At 47.7% G+C, this 18,974-nt stretch overlaps 1 protein-coding gene across 1 annotated transcript in view; it reads right to left on the bottom strand.

The window, feature by feature from the left end:
- PLAA (phospholipase A2 activating protein) overlaps positions 1–18,974 on the bottom strand; it is an 801,260-nt gene that overhangs the window by 536,335 nt on the left and 245,951 nt on the right. The window contains exon 6 of the mRNA XM_069630922.1: positions 2,089–2,224. Coding sequence (XP_069487023.1) covers positions 2,089–2,224 — 136 coding nt within the window. The remainder of the gene's footprint in view (positions 1–2,088; positions 2,225–18,974) is intronic.

Below are 18,974 nucleotides of genomic sequence, written 5' to 3'. Positions count from 1 at the left end.
CCCTTTTCCTCAACGTAAGTTCCAGTGTCCCTTTATCACTTTCTCTACTGGGATGGTGTGATCTGTTGTCACCCTTACTTAATTGGTTCTCTGTCCAATCACACCTCTTGGCTATTATCCAGTCACTGGGAGATTATAGTTAGTGCCCAAGTGCTCTTCACTTCTCTTGGTACTGGGCAGAGTATGATTAACCCAGTTATCTTCACTTTTCTAAGTAATGGGACGAGTATGATCAGCCCCGTGTTTATCTTCACCCTTTTTTAGTACTGACACAAGTAGAATTACTACAATCGTTACATTCGTCTTCGTAACTGACTTGTCCAGTTATTGCAATTATAGTGTTCGCCCTTCTCTCCGGGTCTCCTGCTCTCCCCGTTACCTCCTATTCATAGGGGCTGCGCCACCGGGTTAGTGTTCACTCCTTCGTAAGTGCTCTTGCAGCTCCATGGAAAACATTTCTTCAGTGGTTTTGCCCTAGTTCAAGGACCGTACCGTCCACTTTTCCTGGGTCACGGCACCGCTTCTTCTGGCCTTGAGCATGAACAGCTTCCTGCCCTCTGTGCTTTCTTCTCTTACCGGCTGGCTGATTCCTCTGGACTGAGGATTCCCAGAGTTTCAGCAGTTTCTTCTTCCTTGCATGTTTGAATCTCCCAGACTTCAGGTTCTCCGGATGTCTGTCCTTCTTCCCCTTTAACTTGCAGTAGCTAGGTCCTCCCCAGCGTAGGACCATAGTTCTCCCTTGATATCTCTAGAGCAATCTTCATTACTTGCTCATTCTTCTTCTTCCAAGTATGGTTGGCTTCCAACCATTTAGCAATCTTTGGCTACAAGGTGTGTGTTGTGATAAACATTACAATAGCAACTGTGGTTTGCTCAGGCTGATTTGTCCGAGGCCCTGATGGTATGAGGGACTCATATGAAAGGGGGTTAGGGAGTTCCTTGATGGCAGAGGAGTCATTGTCCCCAAGAGGGGAGTCTCTTCATGTGTGATCCCGCTTGCCGCCTCCCCGAGGGGCAATATGGCATAGCGGACTCAACTCCGTAGCCTCACAAGGGAGGGCTCCTCACCAGATCCCGCGATTTGTCATAATTCCCACTGTGTCACTCGTACAGACACCAAGTATTTGAGGGAAGGGAGTGGGGCAGGGGGGACTGGAGTGTAATTTATAAGGATGTATGTCTTTACTTTGCCATACATTCACTTTGACACTTCTTCATACCTTATTTGCTCCTGTCCTTCATATCTCCTAGCATTAACTTCATCACTACATGGGAGACCACCTTTGTCCCCTCTTTTCCATCAGATATATCCCTGTGCCATGCCTTAACCTCAACCCAACCTTAACCACATCCTTTGCACCTTCACAAGGTGAAGATGCAGCTGAAGTAGGCATGGTGAAGTCAAATCATGACAAGGTTTCTAGGCCAGGTAAGGTGGGGATACCGATTTAGAACACCCCCATTACATGTAGAAAAGACATTACAAATCACCCCAATTTCATAACAAAAGAAACCTAGCATTTGGCCATGTACTTCTATATGGACAAAGTCCACAGTAACTTGCAAATAGCCTTGCAACGTACAGTAGGGTGTACTTGAATAAATAATGTGCACATCCTCCCAGTTATTAATTGTATATTCAAGCTACATCATGATGATATTCATGTCTGCTTACAAAGGTAAAACAGTTTTCTACTGTTTTGCAAGATGTCTGCAGTATTTATAAATAAATCCCTAAGAAATACAATTAAAAGCCACAAAACACCTCCACATGTAAACAAGTAAAGAGTACAAACATTTTAATTTTCACAATTTTACTATTCTAAATTCTTCTTCTTACCTGAGCACTTGTATTAGGTTTTTACACCACATGAATTACTACTGACCTGAGCTTCCAGCAAACATTTCAAAAGATGAGAAGTTCCTTTTAGTTTTGGGAACTTTGTGAATCAAAACCTCTCTGGCTTTGGAGGTTAGAGCATTTAAAGACAACATTTCCAAAGGGCTGCACAACCTTACACTCAGATCCATTTAACCTCTTCTCCAATGGACCACAAAAATTCTAGAGGAACAAATAAACCTTAGTACCTTGCTCCAACAACAATGTCGCCATTGTCTAGAACACAGCAGCACCAAACGGACTGAGCAGGAAGTCGGATTGTCTGTACACATTCCCCGGCTCTCCAGATTCTCATGGACCGGTCCTCTCCAGTGGTCACAAAATCTAGAAAGAAAACAGCATACAGTATTTAGTCCCAGATTAAAGACACCATCTAACGCCAATGTGACCTGTGGGAGCTCAGATGCATGAAGACAATCTTTAACTATTCATGGCTTCAACTATTATAACCTGCTCCGACATTCAATTAGTGGAGGCAGGAAAATGTACAAATGCAATGACATTAAAAAATGCCAGTCAATCATCTGCGGCAGGATAAGCACTTGCTATCAGACAGATGTGTATAACTTACCACTAAGCAGCAGTAATGCACACTCACTACCATCATTGTTTGTATGTAATCTACACTATTTCTGGAGGCATCTGGCTTAAGCTTCTGTTAGATTATATGGCCAAAGGACAAACAAAGAATCTTGTGGCACAACCATTTTAGGGCACTAGCCACATTTAGTAGCCATATGCGGTAAACTCTAATGTGCACACTAAAAATAATGTAACATTGGTAAACATTTATCTGCTGCCACCAGCTTGTCTTTAGGCACATATAAAAGTAACCAAATATCCAAGTTTAAAAGACTAGTGTGATACAAAAGTATCTCCACTGCATTTTAAGATGCAGTGTGCACCGGTACCTAAAAAGGTTAAAAGACAACAGAGAAAATGATCAGTCCTTCAGACTATCGGTACTGGAAAACAGTTTCCCCATGCCAAAATGAGCAAAAGGTCAGGGTAGTGACGCTGATGGCGTCACCAGAAAAAAAAAGTCAGTACAGGTTCAAAAACAAAAGGGTTGGGGGTCCATATAATATGGAGGGAAAGTTGCTTAAAGAGAAATCGAGACGACCCTGTCCGCCTTTCCAGGATGTTTGTAGGTGTGAGCACCTAGCGTTGGCGTGGTTGTGAAGAGCGTGCCACTTATTGGCATATGTGGTGGGACTGTAGGGAGGAGCAGATTTACTGGTCGGAGAGATTCTACTATATGCACACTAAGCGCTTTAACAAGCAGATGGGGGTGGGGCTCGTCTGATATATGGATTCTCACCTACCTTGCTACAGAGATACACATCTCTGTAGCAACTGATTTCAATAGCCGTTACAAGAAATCACTTCAATCCTTGCTATAAAAAGAGCTGGTTGACCCCAGGGCACCCAAACTCAGTAGCACAGGATTACAACACTATTCCATGACTGAGGGGTACTTGTGACTTCCCACCTGGAAAATAAAGCTTCAATTCTTCCATTAGCTGCTGTTTCCACTCAGTTTGCAATGGATCCACCAGGTCAGACAGCTGCAGAAATGCCCTCTTTGTACTGATCTAGCAACTTAACAGTATATCAAAAACATTTCAAATGAAAATCAGAGCACTGCGCTCAGAAATACAGACCTTCATTACATAGCTTAAAGGCAGAGAGACAACGTAAAAGACAAGTTGGAGGAAGTAGAAAGAGGCCAGCTACCTGCAGATATCCTGAAACTCAAAAAGATCAAGCAGGATTACCCTGCAGAAACATGCTTTTCAAAGGCTGCATCTCTTTCTTGCACACGTGATGTGCAGTACCAGTGATGTAATTCATGTTCTTTCTGGAGAGGAGCGCCTGCTACCTTTTTTGAAATGTAATTCATGATGCCATAAGTGATATCGGTGATCACGTGACGTTAGGACAGTTTTTCTAAAGTCCAACTAAGGGCTTCATAAAAACCATACCAGAGGCAGCACAAAAACTACAATTAGTATAAGGCTGTATCACCCAAGAATGTTATAGCATGGACAGAGCAGCCAGGACAATCTTAGGAAGGAGGGAGGGAGGGAGGTCTGTAGCTTGGTACAACGAAATTGTAGCATACATATGGTCCAAAGAAACACTGAAACACGGTTTTGTAAAAATAATGATTTATGGGGGAGTGGCTCGGAGCTGCCGCAATCGTCATGGCTTCCTAGGAGCACCTGTGTGGCGCAGTGCATCACAGTCAATTTCGCCGGATCTATCCCCAGTTTATGGTTGCAAATGAAATATATCCTGGGGGAATGTCTACCGCAGCCGTCACTTAAGTCGGACCCGTCTCTGCGGCCGAACCATCACGATGCGGCCGAAACCCCAGGCAGAGCCCACGCGGCAAAAAATGGCGGCCGCCATCATGGATAATGCAGGGCAGCCATGAGTGCGAGGTGCAGGTGAGCTGAAGTAGCCCGGGCCGCCAGACAAAACTAGCTTGTTCGCCCGCACTGCCGGATGAAACCCAACACCTCGGCTCCCGCAAGGGACATATGGACAATTGATTTGAATGGAGGCCCCGGCGTCGTAGTTCAGCTTGCCCCGTGGACCCAGCACAAAGCACCACCCTCGACTCGCATCGTAGCGAATCATCCGATGCGCCTCGGGGCCGGGGAGGGCCCAGCAGTAAAGCTCAGCAGCACCCCGGAGCATAGCGTCCTCTCGTGGGACAGCGGATGGCTGGCCGGGGCTTTCCTCTCCCTCCTCTCAGCTCCAGGCTGCATAGTCCCTCCGCCGGCAGGTGATCCAACACAGTCGCCAGGTCCACCCCGCAGCTCCACAGTGGGGGCCTTCCCCAGGGACCCGCAAGACTCCCGGAGCGGGATTGCAATCGGCTCGCATCATTCCAGGGCCCCCGGGCCTCAACATTTGTGGGCGCGGCCCCCCAGAGGCGCGGTGCGTCATCGGCGCACCTCGGACTTCCCGCTGGGCCCATCGGAGCCACTGGGGGAGCCAGCAGACTACGCCCTCGGCGGATGCACGCGCTCAAGCCCAGCACTCCGGAGGCCCGGACCGCCTCCAGGAGCATCCAGCATGGAGCAGCCAGTAATCACCCCAGCCTCTGCCTGACCCACCCGGCTCTGCCAACCACTGCCCTGGTTCTCCCGTCCTGCGCTGGCATTCCCCCTGCGGCCACCCAGAGGAGCAGTATTTCACGTATTGAATCCTGGAATCACACAAGATGAGGAGTCGGGTGCGGGGGACCCAATTAAGACACATAAGAAGCACAGGCCTCCTGTGGATTCCAGCCCCCAATCCCCTCCTCTCTGGACATCAACAGGGTCACCTACCTGGTCGCCCTCGGAGGGGAACCCGGAGCTGCGCTCCTGACAAGTGGCCTTTCACATTGCCAACCATTACCATCAGGGTGATTGCCAATCCCCCCCCCATCCAGCAGGGGTACCAGCGGAGGGACGGAATAGCCACAACCTCGTCTCCCTCGGCTCCGTGAGGCTCTCTTCGGCCTGCTCTGGTTGCCCTCGTGCTCTGCCCAGCTCTTGAACCCTCCCTGTCATCAGTGGTGCGGCAAGATCACACCCAGTCCAAGGCCTGATGATGCTGGGGTCCCCACCTCCGGCCCCGAAGAATTACCTCACAAAGTCCATTGAAACCCTGCAGGGAGGCTGGAGTGTGGCAGGCGGAAGATCGGTACCTACCCCTGCGGTTCCCAACGGAGGAACAGCGCCAGGAGCATACCGTACCGGTCGCAGCCGAAATATCCAAACAGAAGCAAAATGGCGAAAAGTGGGAAGGCGTCCAAGCAAACAGACATTGCCGCCCTAATGAACAGCACATCCAACGAGAGGTCCAAAAGGGGGGACACATCGGAGGACCCAGCCACCAGTACCACTCACAACGTAGCAGCCCACGGTCCATCACAAATGGTCACGAAAGCCGACATTCAAGATTTGATATCAGCTCCAACTAAAGAAATCCAGAAAAGCACAGAGGAGGTTACGAGAAAGATCAACTCCCTTGATAAGAGAGTGGTGGATGTGGAAAGCTGAACTGCTGAACTCTAATCCGAGATCTGTGTCCAACGATTTGAGGGCGAACAAGACCGGGACAGGATCGCAACCCTGGAAGCAAGGTGCAACCTCCTAGAAGCAAAGCAGGAGGATGCAGAGAATCGGTCCCGAGGGAATAATATCCACCTGCAAGGAATCCCATCTTCAATCCCAGATTCAGACTTAAAGAAATATGTAACAGACTTACTCAGGTTCATAATCAGCCTCCTGGAAGAGCCGCCATTGGAACTGGACAGGGTCCACAGAACATAGCCTAGACCGACATCTTCTCTTCCCCCGGATGTCCTGGTGAGAATACACTTTTTCCGAGTTAAGGAGGAAATCATGCGGGAGGTGAGGCAAATGCACCAAATCACCTTCCAAGGGTCCATAATCTCGCTCTATCAAGATCTAGCGAACTCCACTCTTCAAAAATGAAAATTTATGCGCACATTCAGGGAATGGCTGCGCAAAAGGAAGATCCCATACCACTGGAGTTTCCCGACCTCTGTTAGATTCACATGGGAAGGAGCACAGAAACAAATCCAATCGCCAAAAGAGGCAGACAGATTCATAGGTGTCAGAGGGGGAGAGGGGGAATCAGAATCCGAGGGACCAGGTCGCATGGTCCCAAGAAAGCAATCGGAAGGATCCTGGTCGAAAACCAGCAGACGGCGCAAGCTCCGAGGTCCCCCCAGGAAAGATTCCAATCCGGGATGATCAACACCAACATCGAGGGAGAACCCAGACTCCTTGGGCTCCATGACACTATTTTCCCCGACTTGGGGAGTCAAAAGGGAGGAGACCAACAGCCCTCACAGAGTTAATCTCACGGCAAGCTGGATCCGCGGCAAGAGGAGCCTTCTCTTAAAGTTGCAACGCGGGAGAAACGTTCGAGCTCCACCATATTTTTTTTTCCGGCGGCCCAGTTGGCCACCTTCTAGTGCACTAGTGCCAGCAGTTTTCCCAGTGGCAGTAGGATGAGGTTTTTCCTACTAGTTCAAGAAGGAGGCAGGGGGTGCGAGAGGGACAAGTTCAAGTGTTGCTCAATGTCCGTCCTCTTGGCCAACATCACAACATGCTGCATTGACACCATTGCTTGAGTTACGCCAATGCAACGACCTCGCTCCGCATTTAAAGAAGCAGGAATCAGTGTGGGACAAAGATCCAACTATGGCCAACGCAGAAAAGAGAGGGGATGGCTGACACAAGCGAAGTAGTAATCCTCTCATGGAATGTCCAAGGCCTGAACTCACCAAGGAAGCGCAGATCAATTGAACATAGGCTGGGGCAACTAGCTGGGGACATCATTCTCCTTCAAGAAACTCATTTGCTGCAGGAAGATGAACATCGGGATAGATTCAGCTGATATAAAAAAAGCTTACTTAGCCACATCAGGTGTGAAGAAAAGAGGGGTGGCAATACTGCTGAGTGACAGGGTCCCACTATCAAAAATCCCAGTGAGAAGAGATCCGGGAGGTTGTTTCCTCCTACTCAAGGGCCTATTCGAGGAACACCCCATCACTATCGTCACAATCTATGGCCCCAACACGTCCCAAGCTAACTTTATCGCGGAACTAATCCCTATTATTTTATCCTTTCAGGAAGGGCACTTGGATCATAGGCGGGGATTTCAACACTATGCCAAATCCCCAAATGGACAAAACCCTGCCACCCACAAATGAAGACTTCGCGCAAGCACTATCCCTGGCAAAGCTGCTCAGGGAAACACAATCTGTCGATGCCTGGAGGCTAGCCAACGGAACATCAAGTGACGATACCCAATACTCTTGCTTCCATAAAGGTTGCTCGAGAATTGATCTCATACTAATCTCTGGGGTGCTGTCCCATGTCTAAGTAAAGCAGAAGTTCACACATGCATGATATCTGATCATGCCCCAGTATCGGCAAACCTCGTCATTTTGGGCCAAAAGTACCCTATTCAGAGACATTAGAAACTGAACGATTCCCTACTGCTAGACGAGTGCATCAGAACAGAAGTCGGCGAAACAATAACCAACTATTTTAAGGAGAACTCAACTGATGACTCCCCCATCAACATGATCTGGGATGCTATGGAAGCAGTGGTCAGAGGATCCCTAATCAGCACAGGGGCGGAACAGAAACGGATCTCGAATATCGCTGCAGCCAAGCTAGAGGAGAAGGTAAAATATTTAGAAGCAGAGTTGAAATCTCGCAGCTCCAGGAAAACAGAAAGAGCCCTGAGGAAAGCCAAAATAGCACTAGAAATGCACTGTGCCGATCGAACTGCCAAATCTTCAGCCTTCACTAGGCAGCTCTATTATAGTAAAGGGAATAAGGCAAACAAGGTGCTAGCGCAAAAACTTAAAAAGATCCGCAGTAGAAACAATATCCTCAAATTAGTGGGAGCCGACATTAAATTATGCTACTCTGAAGCGGATAAAGTTAGCGAACTAGTGAGGCATCATAGATCCGTAATGTCAGGGAAACCTACTGTGTTAGACAGCCTGCCAGAGTATCTGCATACTATCCGCCCTCAAAACAAGGCCCAACTAGATTCCCTAGAATCCCCTATCACCACCTGACGCCATTAAATCCCTCAAATCCACTGCACCGGGCCCAGATGGCCTATCCGCAAACTTCTATAAAAAATGTGCGAGCATACATGCACTGCAGATGTTGGCCCTATTTAACTCCTTCCTGTCCTCGAATTCTGTCACCGGGTCAATGACGGAATCACTCACAGTTCTGCTGCACAAAGCTGGGAAAGACTCTGAACCTCTTACCGCCCAATTACACCACTGAACAATGACGGGAACATCTTTGCTAAGGTCATAGCCAGCAAACTGGGGGCGGTCCTTCCGAACCTGATAGACCGCGATCAAACAGGTTTCATTCCGGGGAAGGGGACCCACGACAATATACGGCGGACGATAAATTTCATTGAAAGCGCCCACAAGCTGGGCGTGGGTATGGCAGTCCTATCTTTGGATGCACATAAAGCCTTTGATTTGGTGGACTGGGGGTACATCCGAGGTGTGCTAGAGCATTTCGGCTTCGGCCCAAATTTTACCACATGAGTGATGGCCAATTATCAAACCCCCACTACACAATTACGGGTTAACGGCACCAGATCTGAGGCAATACGCATATCTAGGGGCACTAGGCAGGGCTGCCCACTCTCGCCCTTAATTTTCGACCTATCCATGGAGCCTTTGGCAGCAAGAATTAGGCAGAACATGAAGATAAAGGGGATCACCGTGGGAGAGTATAAATACAAAATTGCTTTATACGTGGACGACGTGTTAATAACAGCGTCAAACCTGGCGTCGTCTCTGGGTGGCCTATGGGAAGAAATCAAAGAACTCGGAGCTCTATCTGGGTTCAGGGTAAATCTGGACAAATCCTCTGCCCTAGCAATTAACCTCCCTAAACTGGAAAGAGCCAGCCTTAAACCCCTAATGCCAATCCCATGGGCGAAAGGTGCACTTGAATACCTCGGGGTACATATCACTAAAGACACGTCACGCTTGTACTCAAGCAACTTCCCGCAGTTAATTAAGGAATTTTAAACGACTTAAAGCGATGGAAGCCCCAAGAAATATTCTGGTTCGGGCAGATCACAGCCATAAAAATGAACATAATCCCCAGGTGGCTGTACTACTGTACAGCATTACCGATCCACATCCCGGGTCCCGTCCTGGTAGCACTGCAAAAGAAAATGCTGGAATTTGTCGGGGAGGGGGAAAAGCCCTGAATTGGAAGAAGAATTATGATGCAGGGGAAAGCGCAAGGGCGGCCGAGGGTACCCGATGTTGGCAGATATGCCCTGCCGGCGCAGTTGTCACATATGGAACAAGTTACTTACCTGTAACTGTTGTTCTCCAGCACGGGTCTGGCATGGATTCACATGCTCATTCCCTGTCGTCAGGCCGGGAATCCTCGGTATAGAAAAAATCAGTATCGGTTTCGTTTCTGATCTGTCTTTCTTAGTAGTAACCAATTACTGATCTCTGGGTCATACTGTCCCCAGCCAATGACTGCCCTCTCCCTAAGCCCCGCCTCTGGCAACAATCCACAGATTTGGTAGCACGCCAAGTGGCAGTATGACCAAGTGAAGAGCCGCAGAGGGGTAGGCGGGAGGGTTCGCATGTGAATCCATGCCAGACCCATGCCGGAGAAGAACATTTACAGGTAAGTAACTTGTTCCTTCTCCAGCATGGGGTCTGGCATGGATTCACATGCTCATGAATATAAGAATACATAGCAGTATACACATGCACAACCACGGGAGGTGGCAAAAGGCTCAATATCAAGCAATACAACAACTCAACATTAAGCAACTCTTACCTCCTCATCAGGCTCACCTTAGGCGAACAGGTTGCGCAGCACTGCATGGCCGACTCTGGACTCCTCCCTGGCGTCCCGGTCGACGCAGTAGAATCTCGTGAAGGTGTGCGTCGAACTCCACGTAGCAGCCCTGCAGATGTCGAGCAGGGGCACACCAGACAGGAACGCCGTAGTAGCAGCGATCGCTCTGGTCGAATGGGCCCTCGGACGGCCTGGCAACGGCCGGTTTGCCAACCGGGACAGTGCATGATGCAGCCGGAGAGCCATCTGGAAATGGAAGTCTTCGAGAGAGCCTTCCCTTGATTCACAGGTCCAAAGTTCACAAACAGCTGTGATGTCTTCCGAAAACTCTTAGTGCGGTCCACGTAGAACTTGAGCACTCTAGCTACATCCAGCGAGTACAGAGTCCTCTCAGCCGGCGACGAAGGCGACGGGAAGAAAACTGGCAACACCAAGGGCTCGTTGAGGTGGAAGTCCGACGGCACCTTGGGCATGAAGGAGGGGTGCGTCCTTAGCACCACCCTCGTGTCGTGAAAAGTCAAGTATGGAGGCTTGCAAGACAGGGCCTGGATCTCTCCCACTCGTCGTGCAGAGGTGATGGCCACGAGGAATGCTGTCTTCCACGACAGAAACTTCAACTGAACTGAATGCATAGGCTCGAATGGGGCCCCCCCCATGAGCCTAGTCAGCACCACGTTGAGCTCCCACGCCAGGGCAGGGGCCTTCACCGGCGGGAATGATCGGAACAGTCCTTTCATAAATTCCTTCACCAGTCGATGAGACCACAAGGACGCCCGTCCTGTAGCTCTGGTGTAACGTGATGTACCTTGATGGAAGCGTGAGACAGGCCAGCCTTGGCCAAGTAGGTACGGCAATACTTGAGGGGCCGTAATCCGCAGAGGGTTAATCTTCTGTGCACAGCACCAGACCGAGAACCTCTTCCATTTGTGTCCGGAGCACTTGAGAGTTGAGGATGCCCTGGCCTTCGCAAGAACCTCTCTGCAGTCGGCCGGGATGTCGTATCCTCCAAACTCTAGTGCTGCAGGAGCCAGGCCTGCAAGTTCAGCGACTCTGGTTCGTGATGAAGAATGGCGCCTCCTTCTCTGGAGAGAAGATCCACGTCCGTCGGCAGCTTGACTGGTGTGGACGCTGACAGGTCCAAAAGGTCCGGGAACCAGATCTGCCTCGGCCACGCCGGTGCGACGAGGATCATCCTGCACCGGGACCGCTTGAGCTGGTTGACAAGCCGGAGTTGCAACGGCAACGGCGAGAACGCATAAAGGAACAGGCCGTCCCAAGGGAACGAGAAAGCATCGCCCATGCTCCTCGGTTGGGGAAACCTGCTGGCGAACCTCCGGCACTTGGAGTTCGCCGCCGTCACAAAGAGATCGATCTGGGGTTCGCCCCATCGTCAGAAGAGTCGGTCCACTTGATCCTGGCGCAGTTCCCACTCGTGGCACGAGCGCAGCTCTCTGCTGAGTGAGTCGGCGATGGTGTTTTTTTATCCCTCTATTCTCAAGACAGTGGAGAACCACAGTTTGGGGATTAATAAACCTCTTACTCCGTGGAGTAAAATCTAATATCTACAAAAAGAGGTTTTAACATTTTTTCTTTAGAAAAGGAAAGATATGCCACCACTTCCACGGGTACCCTGTCTCAAAAATATGTTTTTAGACAGAATTAACCGTAAATACAAATTTTATTAATCATACAAAATTCATTTTGAGATAAAAAATTCATCATAAGAATTATCATATCACATAAAACAAACAATCAATTTCTAAAACCACACAAGTAATTCAGCTTCAATCGAATCAGATCTCAAAATTGATCTTTTGGTAGACTCGTATGACCCAATCACACTGAGTCCCCTTACTTCAGAGATAAACTTTTAACTAATTCAGTCCTTAGTTTCCCAAAATCCCAACTTGTACAAGTTTCTGTCCCTCTATCACAAACATGTGGGACATTCTTCAGGGGTGTGCGTCTTGTGTAGATCTTATTCAAGATGAACCCACATTTCCAAAGTTCTATCTTCTTGTTAAAAGTCTGTGTACCCTGTTAATACAAAAATGGGGCACTGTATCACTCTCACTTTTCACATAGTTCTACTAACTTTATAACCCTTATCCCCATAAGGGTGAAGAGAATGTAATTAATAACATACCTTCCTAACTCGAGGGTTCTCTATCCCAGAGTCTTCTTCTCAACCTCAATTGGTTTAGACAAATGTCCCGTTGATTGAGGACTTCATGCCTGTATTCCTATATCTTCTGTCCTAGTGCACAAAATATACCCGTGTTAAACTCTTATTGCCCATATCTTTGAGCTCATCAGTCCTTATTTATTGCAAGGAGGCATCTTACCATATAGTTTTAATTATGCCACCCGGGATCACTCCATCAGCGCTGAAACGTTTCACTTGGTTCAAAAAGCTTCATCTACCCTTCCAGCTATGTATACCTGAAAGACATCAACACCGAAGCACACAGAACTTCAGTTTAATTCCCACATAATACAGATCTCCTGCATATCTTGTTTAGGTAAACCATCCATTACTTACTGATGACTCCCACTGGGGCTGGATGTCCTCAGTAAAATCATGTTTGCCCTCTCCAGTGTGCTGTCACCAGCGCTTTACACGCTCTTTCCCTAGGTACAAAAACGCAGGCTTGGTAATCTCCTGATGTCCTGCTCTTAATTTAGCATCGACTTGTTCCAAAAAACAACCGGCAGACAACTCCGGGAGCAATATAAGTCTCGCGCATGTCACTGCGGGTAACGTGATGGCGTCATCACGTCCCACGCGGGTCGGTGAACGCACGTCGCGTAGCGATGACGTCACCCTGCCCCGCGAAATACGTGCGTGTGCCTGCAGCTGGGAAATGAAGTCCCCGATCGCCTATTTATCTACCATGCTAAAGCATGTCTGGCCACCACATATCCCCATGTCTGCAATTTCATCTTGAACAAAAAACTCCACAATCAATGTGAGCCGCAGGTAACCATTTCTGTTCCCAATACATTTCAATTCGAAAAAGCATAGACTCGCTTCGAAACATTGTGGCACAATCCTCCATATGTTCTGAGAAAAGGTGGATTTTCTACATGTATTACATACTTTTTGTACCTATTCCTCATATATCATAATCTCCAATATGTGCATATATTCGGCGATCCACATGATCTCACAATTACATCAATCGAGATTCGAAGTTCAAAAAATCCAAAGGAAAGAAAGGAAGACCGAGTCATAGACAGCTGTCTAAGTATTGTGCCACTCCACGCCTTCATTTAAACCATGGAGGTGGCTTCTAGATAAGAAAATAAGTTTTTGTTCCAACTGTAATAACTTTCCATTGATCAGTGATTGTGACTCCCCTTTAACTTGTTTCAGAATCACCCATTCGAATTCGTTACTGGTATGTTTCTTTTCAATAAAATGTTTTACCATTGGTGCTTGTTCAACTCTATTCCTAATGCAGCTTCTATGCTCGATCATCCTTGTTTTACATTTTCTATTTGTCTTTCCAATGTACATAAGTTGACATGGACATTGACATTTAATTAAATAAATGACATTGCTTGTTTCACAATTTGTGTGTTCTGTCATTTGCCATATTTTCCCTAAGCCTAAATCAACTGATGTAGTCTTCCTTGTTTGCTGGCACATGGTACAATTACCACACGGATAATGACCCTGGACTGGCGAAAGGCCCCACAAATTTGTCTGTTGACCTCCTCTCTTCTTAGTCTTAACATCATTCCTCATAACTAGTTCACGCACTGTAGTGCTTTTTTTAAAAGCTATAATGGGACTTTTCATTTCTTTAGTCATAATTTTCTTCCAATTCCTCTGAATAATACCCTTGATTTTGTATGAAAGGTTACTAAATGTATTCACAAATACTAGCGGGGTCTCTCTAATTTCCGCATCGCTACGTATTTGTTGGTCCAAAAGGGCTTCTCGGTTGTTATTAAAAGCTCTCTTAGCCGCCTTCTTGACCAAAGAGGAAGGATATCCTCTGTCTACCAATTTGTCAATGGCACCTAATGTGGCTTCGGTATATAGATGACGTTTTCGTCATCTGGAAGGGGAGTGAAGAAGAATCTAGAAATTTTGTTTTATGGTTGAACTTACAGAATAGATATCTCAAATTCACCAGTAACATCAGCAATGAACTAATACATTATTTAGACATTTGTATTTATCATGAACAAGGTGTATTACTGATTAAACCTTTTACTAAGGAAACAGATAGGAATGCACTACTACATTACAATAGCCACCATGCGCAACACGTCAAGAACAATTTACCCTTTGGGCAATTTTTGCGGCTGAAGAAGAACAGCAGTACTAATGCCTCGTATGAAGATGGGGCTAATGTGCTTATTGACAAATTGGTAGACAGAGGATATCCTTCCTCTTTGGTCAAGAAGGCGGCTAAGAGAGCTTTTAATAACAACCGAGAAGCCCTTTTGGACCAACAAATACGTAGAGATGCGGAAATTAGAGAGACCCCGCTAGTATTTGTGAATACATTTAGTAACCTTTCATACAAAATCAAGGGTATTATTCAGAGGAATTGGAAGAAAATTATGACTAAAGAAATGAAAAGTCCCATTATAGCTTTTAAAAAAAGCACTACAGTGCGTGAACTAGTTATGAGGAATGATGTTAAGACTAAGAAGAGAGGAGGTCAACAGACAAATTTGTGGGGCCTTTCGCCAGTCCAGGGTCATTATCCGTGTGGTAATTGTACCATGTGCCAGCAAACAAGGAAGACTACATCAGTTGATTTAGGCTTAGGGAAAATATGGCAAATGACAGAACACACAAATTGTGAAACAAGCAATGTCATTTATTTAATTAAATGTCCATGTCAACTTATGTACATTGGAAAGACAAATAGAAAATGTAAAACAAGGATGATCGAGCATAGAAGCTGCATTAGGAATAGAGTTGAACAAGCACCAATGGTAAAACATTTTATTGAAAAGAAACATACCAGTAACGAATTCGAATGGGTGATTCTGAAACAAGTTAAAGGGGAGTCACAATCACTGATCAATGGAAAGTTATTACAGTTGGAACAAAAACTTATTTTCTTATCTAGAAGCCATCTCCATGGTTTAAATGAAGGCGTGGAGTGGCACAATACTTAGACAGCTGTCTATGACTCGGTCTTCCTTTCTTTCCTTTGGATTTTTTGAACTTCGAATCTCGATTGATGTAATTGTGAGATCATGTGGATCGCCGAATATATGCACATATTGGAGATTATGATATATGAGGAATAGGTACAAAAAGTATGTAATACATGTAGAAAATCCACCTTTTCTCAGAACATATGGAGGATTGTGCCACAATGTTTAGAAGCGAGTCTATGCTTTTTCGAATTGAAATGTATTGGGAACAGAAATGGTTACCTGCGGCTCACATTGATTGTGGAGTTTTTTGTTCAAGATGAAATTGCAGACATGGGGATATGTGGCGGCCAGACATGCTTTAGCATGGTAGATAAATAGGCGATCGGGGACTTCATTTCCCAGCTGCAGGCACACGCACGTATTTCGCGGGGCAGGGTGACGTCATCGCTACGCGACGTGCGTTCACCGACCCGCGTGGGACGTGATGACGCCATCACGTTACCCGCAGTGACATGCGCGAGACTTATATTGCTCCCGGAGTTGTCTGCCGGTTGTTTTTTGGAACAAGTCGATGCTAAATTAAGAGCAGGACATCAGGAGATTACCAAGCCTGCGTTTTTGTACCTAGGGAAAGAGCGTGTAAAGCGCTGGTGACAGCACACTGGAGAGGGCAAACAGGATTTTACTGAGGACATCCAGCCCCAGTGGGAGTCATCAGTAAGTAATGGATGGTTTACCTAAACAAGATATGCAGGAGATCTGTATTATGTGGGAATTAAACTGAAGTTCTGTGTGCTTCGGTGTTGATGTCTTTCAGGTATACATAGCTGGAAGGGTAGATGAAGCTTTTTGAACCAAGTGAAACGTTTCAGCGCTGATGGAGTGATCCCGGGTGGCATAATTAAAACTATATGGTAAGATGCCTCCTTGCAATAAATAAGGACTGATGAGCTCAAAGATATGGGCAATAAGAGTTTAACACGGGTATATTTTGTGCACTAGGACAGAAGATATAGGAATACAGGCATGAAGTCCTCAATCAACGGGACATTTGTCTAAACCAATTGAGGTTGAGAAGAAGACTCTGGGATAGAGAACCCTCGAGTTAGGAAGGTATGTTATTAATTACATTCTCCTCACCCTTATGGGGATAAGGGTTATAAAGTTAGTAGAACTATGTGAAAAGTGAGAGTGATACAGTGCCCCATTTTTGTATTAACAGGGTACACAGACTTAACAAGAAGATAGAACTTTGGAAATGTGGTTTCATCTTGAATAAGATCTACACAAGACGCACACCCCTGAAGAATGTCCCACATGTTTGTGATAGAGGGACAGAAACTTGTACAAGTTGGGTTTTTGGGAAACTAAGGACTGAATTAGTTAAAAGTTTATCTCTGAAGTAAGGGGACTCAGTGTGATTGGGTCATACGAGTCTACCAAAAGATCAATTTTGAGATCTGATTCGATTGAAGCTGAATTACTTGTGTGGTTTTAGAAATTGATTGTTTTATGTGATATGATAATTCTTATGATGAATTTTTTATCTCAAAATGAATTTTGTATGATTAATAAAATTTGTATTTACGGTTAATTCTGTCTAAAAACATATTTTTGAGACAGGGTACCCGTGGAAGTGGTGGCATATCTTTCCTTTTCTAAAGAAAAAATGTTAAAACCTCTTTTTGTAGATATTAGTTTTTTTATCCCTGCCAGATGAAAGGGTACCAGAAACATCCCTTGGGCGACGGCCCAATGCCACAGATCCTGGGCTTCCTTGGATAGGGCAGGGGATCTGGTTCCGCCCTGCTTCCGAATGTAAAACATCGTGGTGGTGTTGTCGGTGAAGATCCTCACCACCTTGCCCTTGAGGGACGGAAGGAAGGACCTGAGGGCCCAGAACACTGCACGGAGCTCCAAGATTTTGATGTGGAGAGTCTTCTCCTCCGGGAGCCAAAGGCCTCTCGCGTGGAGACCCCCCGTGTGCGCTCCCCAACCTTCCAGGGAGGCATCCGTCGTCACCGTCACCTGGTGGGCCGGGGCTAGGAAACCTGTTCCCGCCGTCAGATGAGAGCGGACACCCCACCATCGTATCGCCTGACTGAACGCTTCGTCGAACGGGATCCTGTCCCCGAAGCTGCCCGTCGTCTGGATCCAGTGGGCGTCGAGGAATTCTTGCACGGGCCGCATCCGAAGTCTGCAGTGGCGCACCAGATAAATGCAGGAGGACATCATTCCGAGGAGGGACTTGATAGACCTCACTCTGGCCACGTCCGTGGCCAGCAGACGTTGCACCTTTCCCAGGATGGTCCTGGTCCTTTCCTCCGACGGCGAGGCCAGCCACTGTGTCGAGCTTGGCTCCCAGAAACAGGGCGACTTGCGACGGAACCAGGTGGGATTTTGGAAAGTTGATGGAGAACCCCAGGTCCGTGAGCAGCTGGACGGTCTTCGCAGTGTGTTCCATGGTGAGCTCCCTTGTCCTTGCCCGTATGAGCCAGTCGTCCCGGTAGGAGTAGACGTGGATCCCCTGCAGGCGCAGCCGCGCCGCCACCGGTGCTAGGCATTTGGTGAACACCCTGGGCGCCGATTTTAATCCAAACGGGAGGGCCTTGAACTGGTAGTGCCGCCCTTTGACCACGAACCTGAGGAACTTTCGGTGTCTCTTTAGAATAGGGATGTGGAAGTATGCATCCTCCAAGTCCAACGACAGGAAATCGCCCTCCTCCAGCTGTCCCAGCACGTGCTGGAGTGTGACCATCCGGAACTTCTGTGCCTTGATGTATTTGTTCAGTCGTCGCAGGTCCAGAATGGGACGCCATCCTCCTGTCTTCTTTACGAGGAAGTATCTTGAGTAAACTCCGGAGCTCCGAAGCCTCTTTGGAACGAGTTCGATGGCACCTTTCCTGAGCATCGCCCTTACTTCCAACAGCAGTTGATGGACGTGATTTTCCTTCCTGGCCACGTGAGGAATGCGGGGGCACCTCTTGTGGAACTCGAGGGCGTGCCCCAGGGCCAGGGCGTCCAGCACCCAACGGTCGTTGGAGATGGACTCCCACACACCGACTAACTTCGTCAGCCGGCCTCCCACCGGGGTGCTTCGGCGGGGGCCTGACCCGACGGTCGGTTCAATCTTACTTGGAGGCCGCTTTGCCTCCTTGACCACCTTGGCGACGACGGCGGGATCCACCTGACTTGCCGTGTCCCCTGTAGGCCTCCTGCAACGAAAATCTTGCCGCTTGACGGTACGTAGAGGAGCTGCTGCCGGCTCCCTTGGAGGCACCCTGTCTGCCTCCGGAGCTCCGAAAGGACGGCCGTCGCTGTTGGAGCACACCCAGTGCACGGACCGTCTCGGTGTCCGTCTTGATCGCCTGAAGGGACTCATCAACCGCCTTGCCAAAAAGGTTGTTCCCATCGAAGGGCATGTCCAAAACCTTGGTCTGTACATCCTGGCAGAAATCCGTCGCCTTGAGCCATCCTCGTCGTCTCAGGCAAACGTTGTTGCCCAACTGACGGAAACCGGTGTCGGCGAT

This window comes from Ambystoma mexicanum, chromosome 6q (genome assembly GCF_040938575.1).
Source record: "Ambystoma mexicanum isolate Mex_15411 chromosome 6q, UKY_AmexF1_1, whole genome shotgun sequence".
NCBI classification, from domain to species: Eukaryota; Metazoa; Chordata; class Amphibia; order Caudata; family Ambystomatidae; genus Ambystoma; species Ambystoma mexicanum.
The sequence above is the reverse complement of the archived record's forward strand: the minus strand, read 5'-3'. Positions and strand labels throughout refer to the sequence as shown.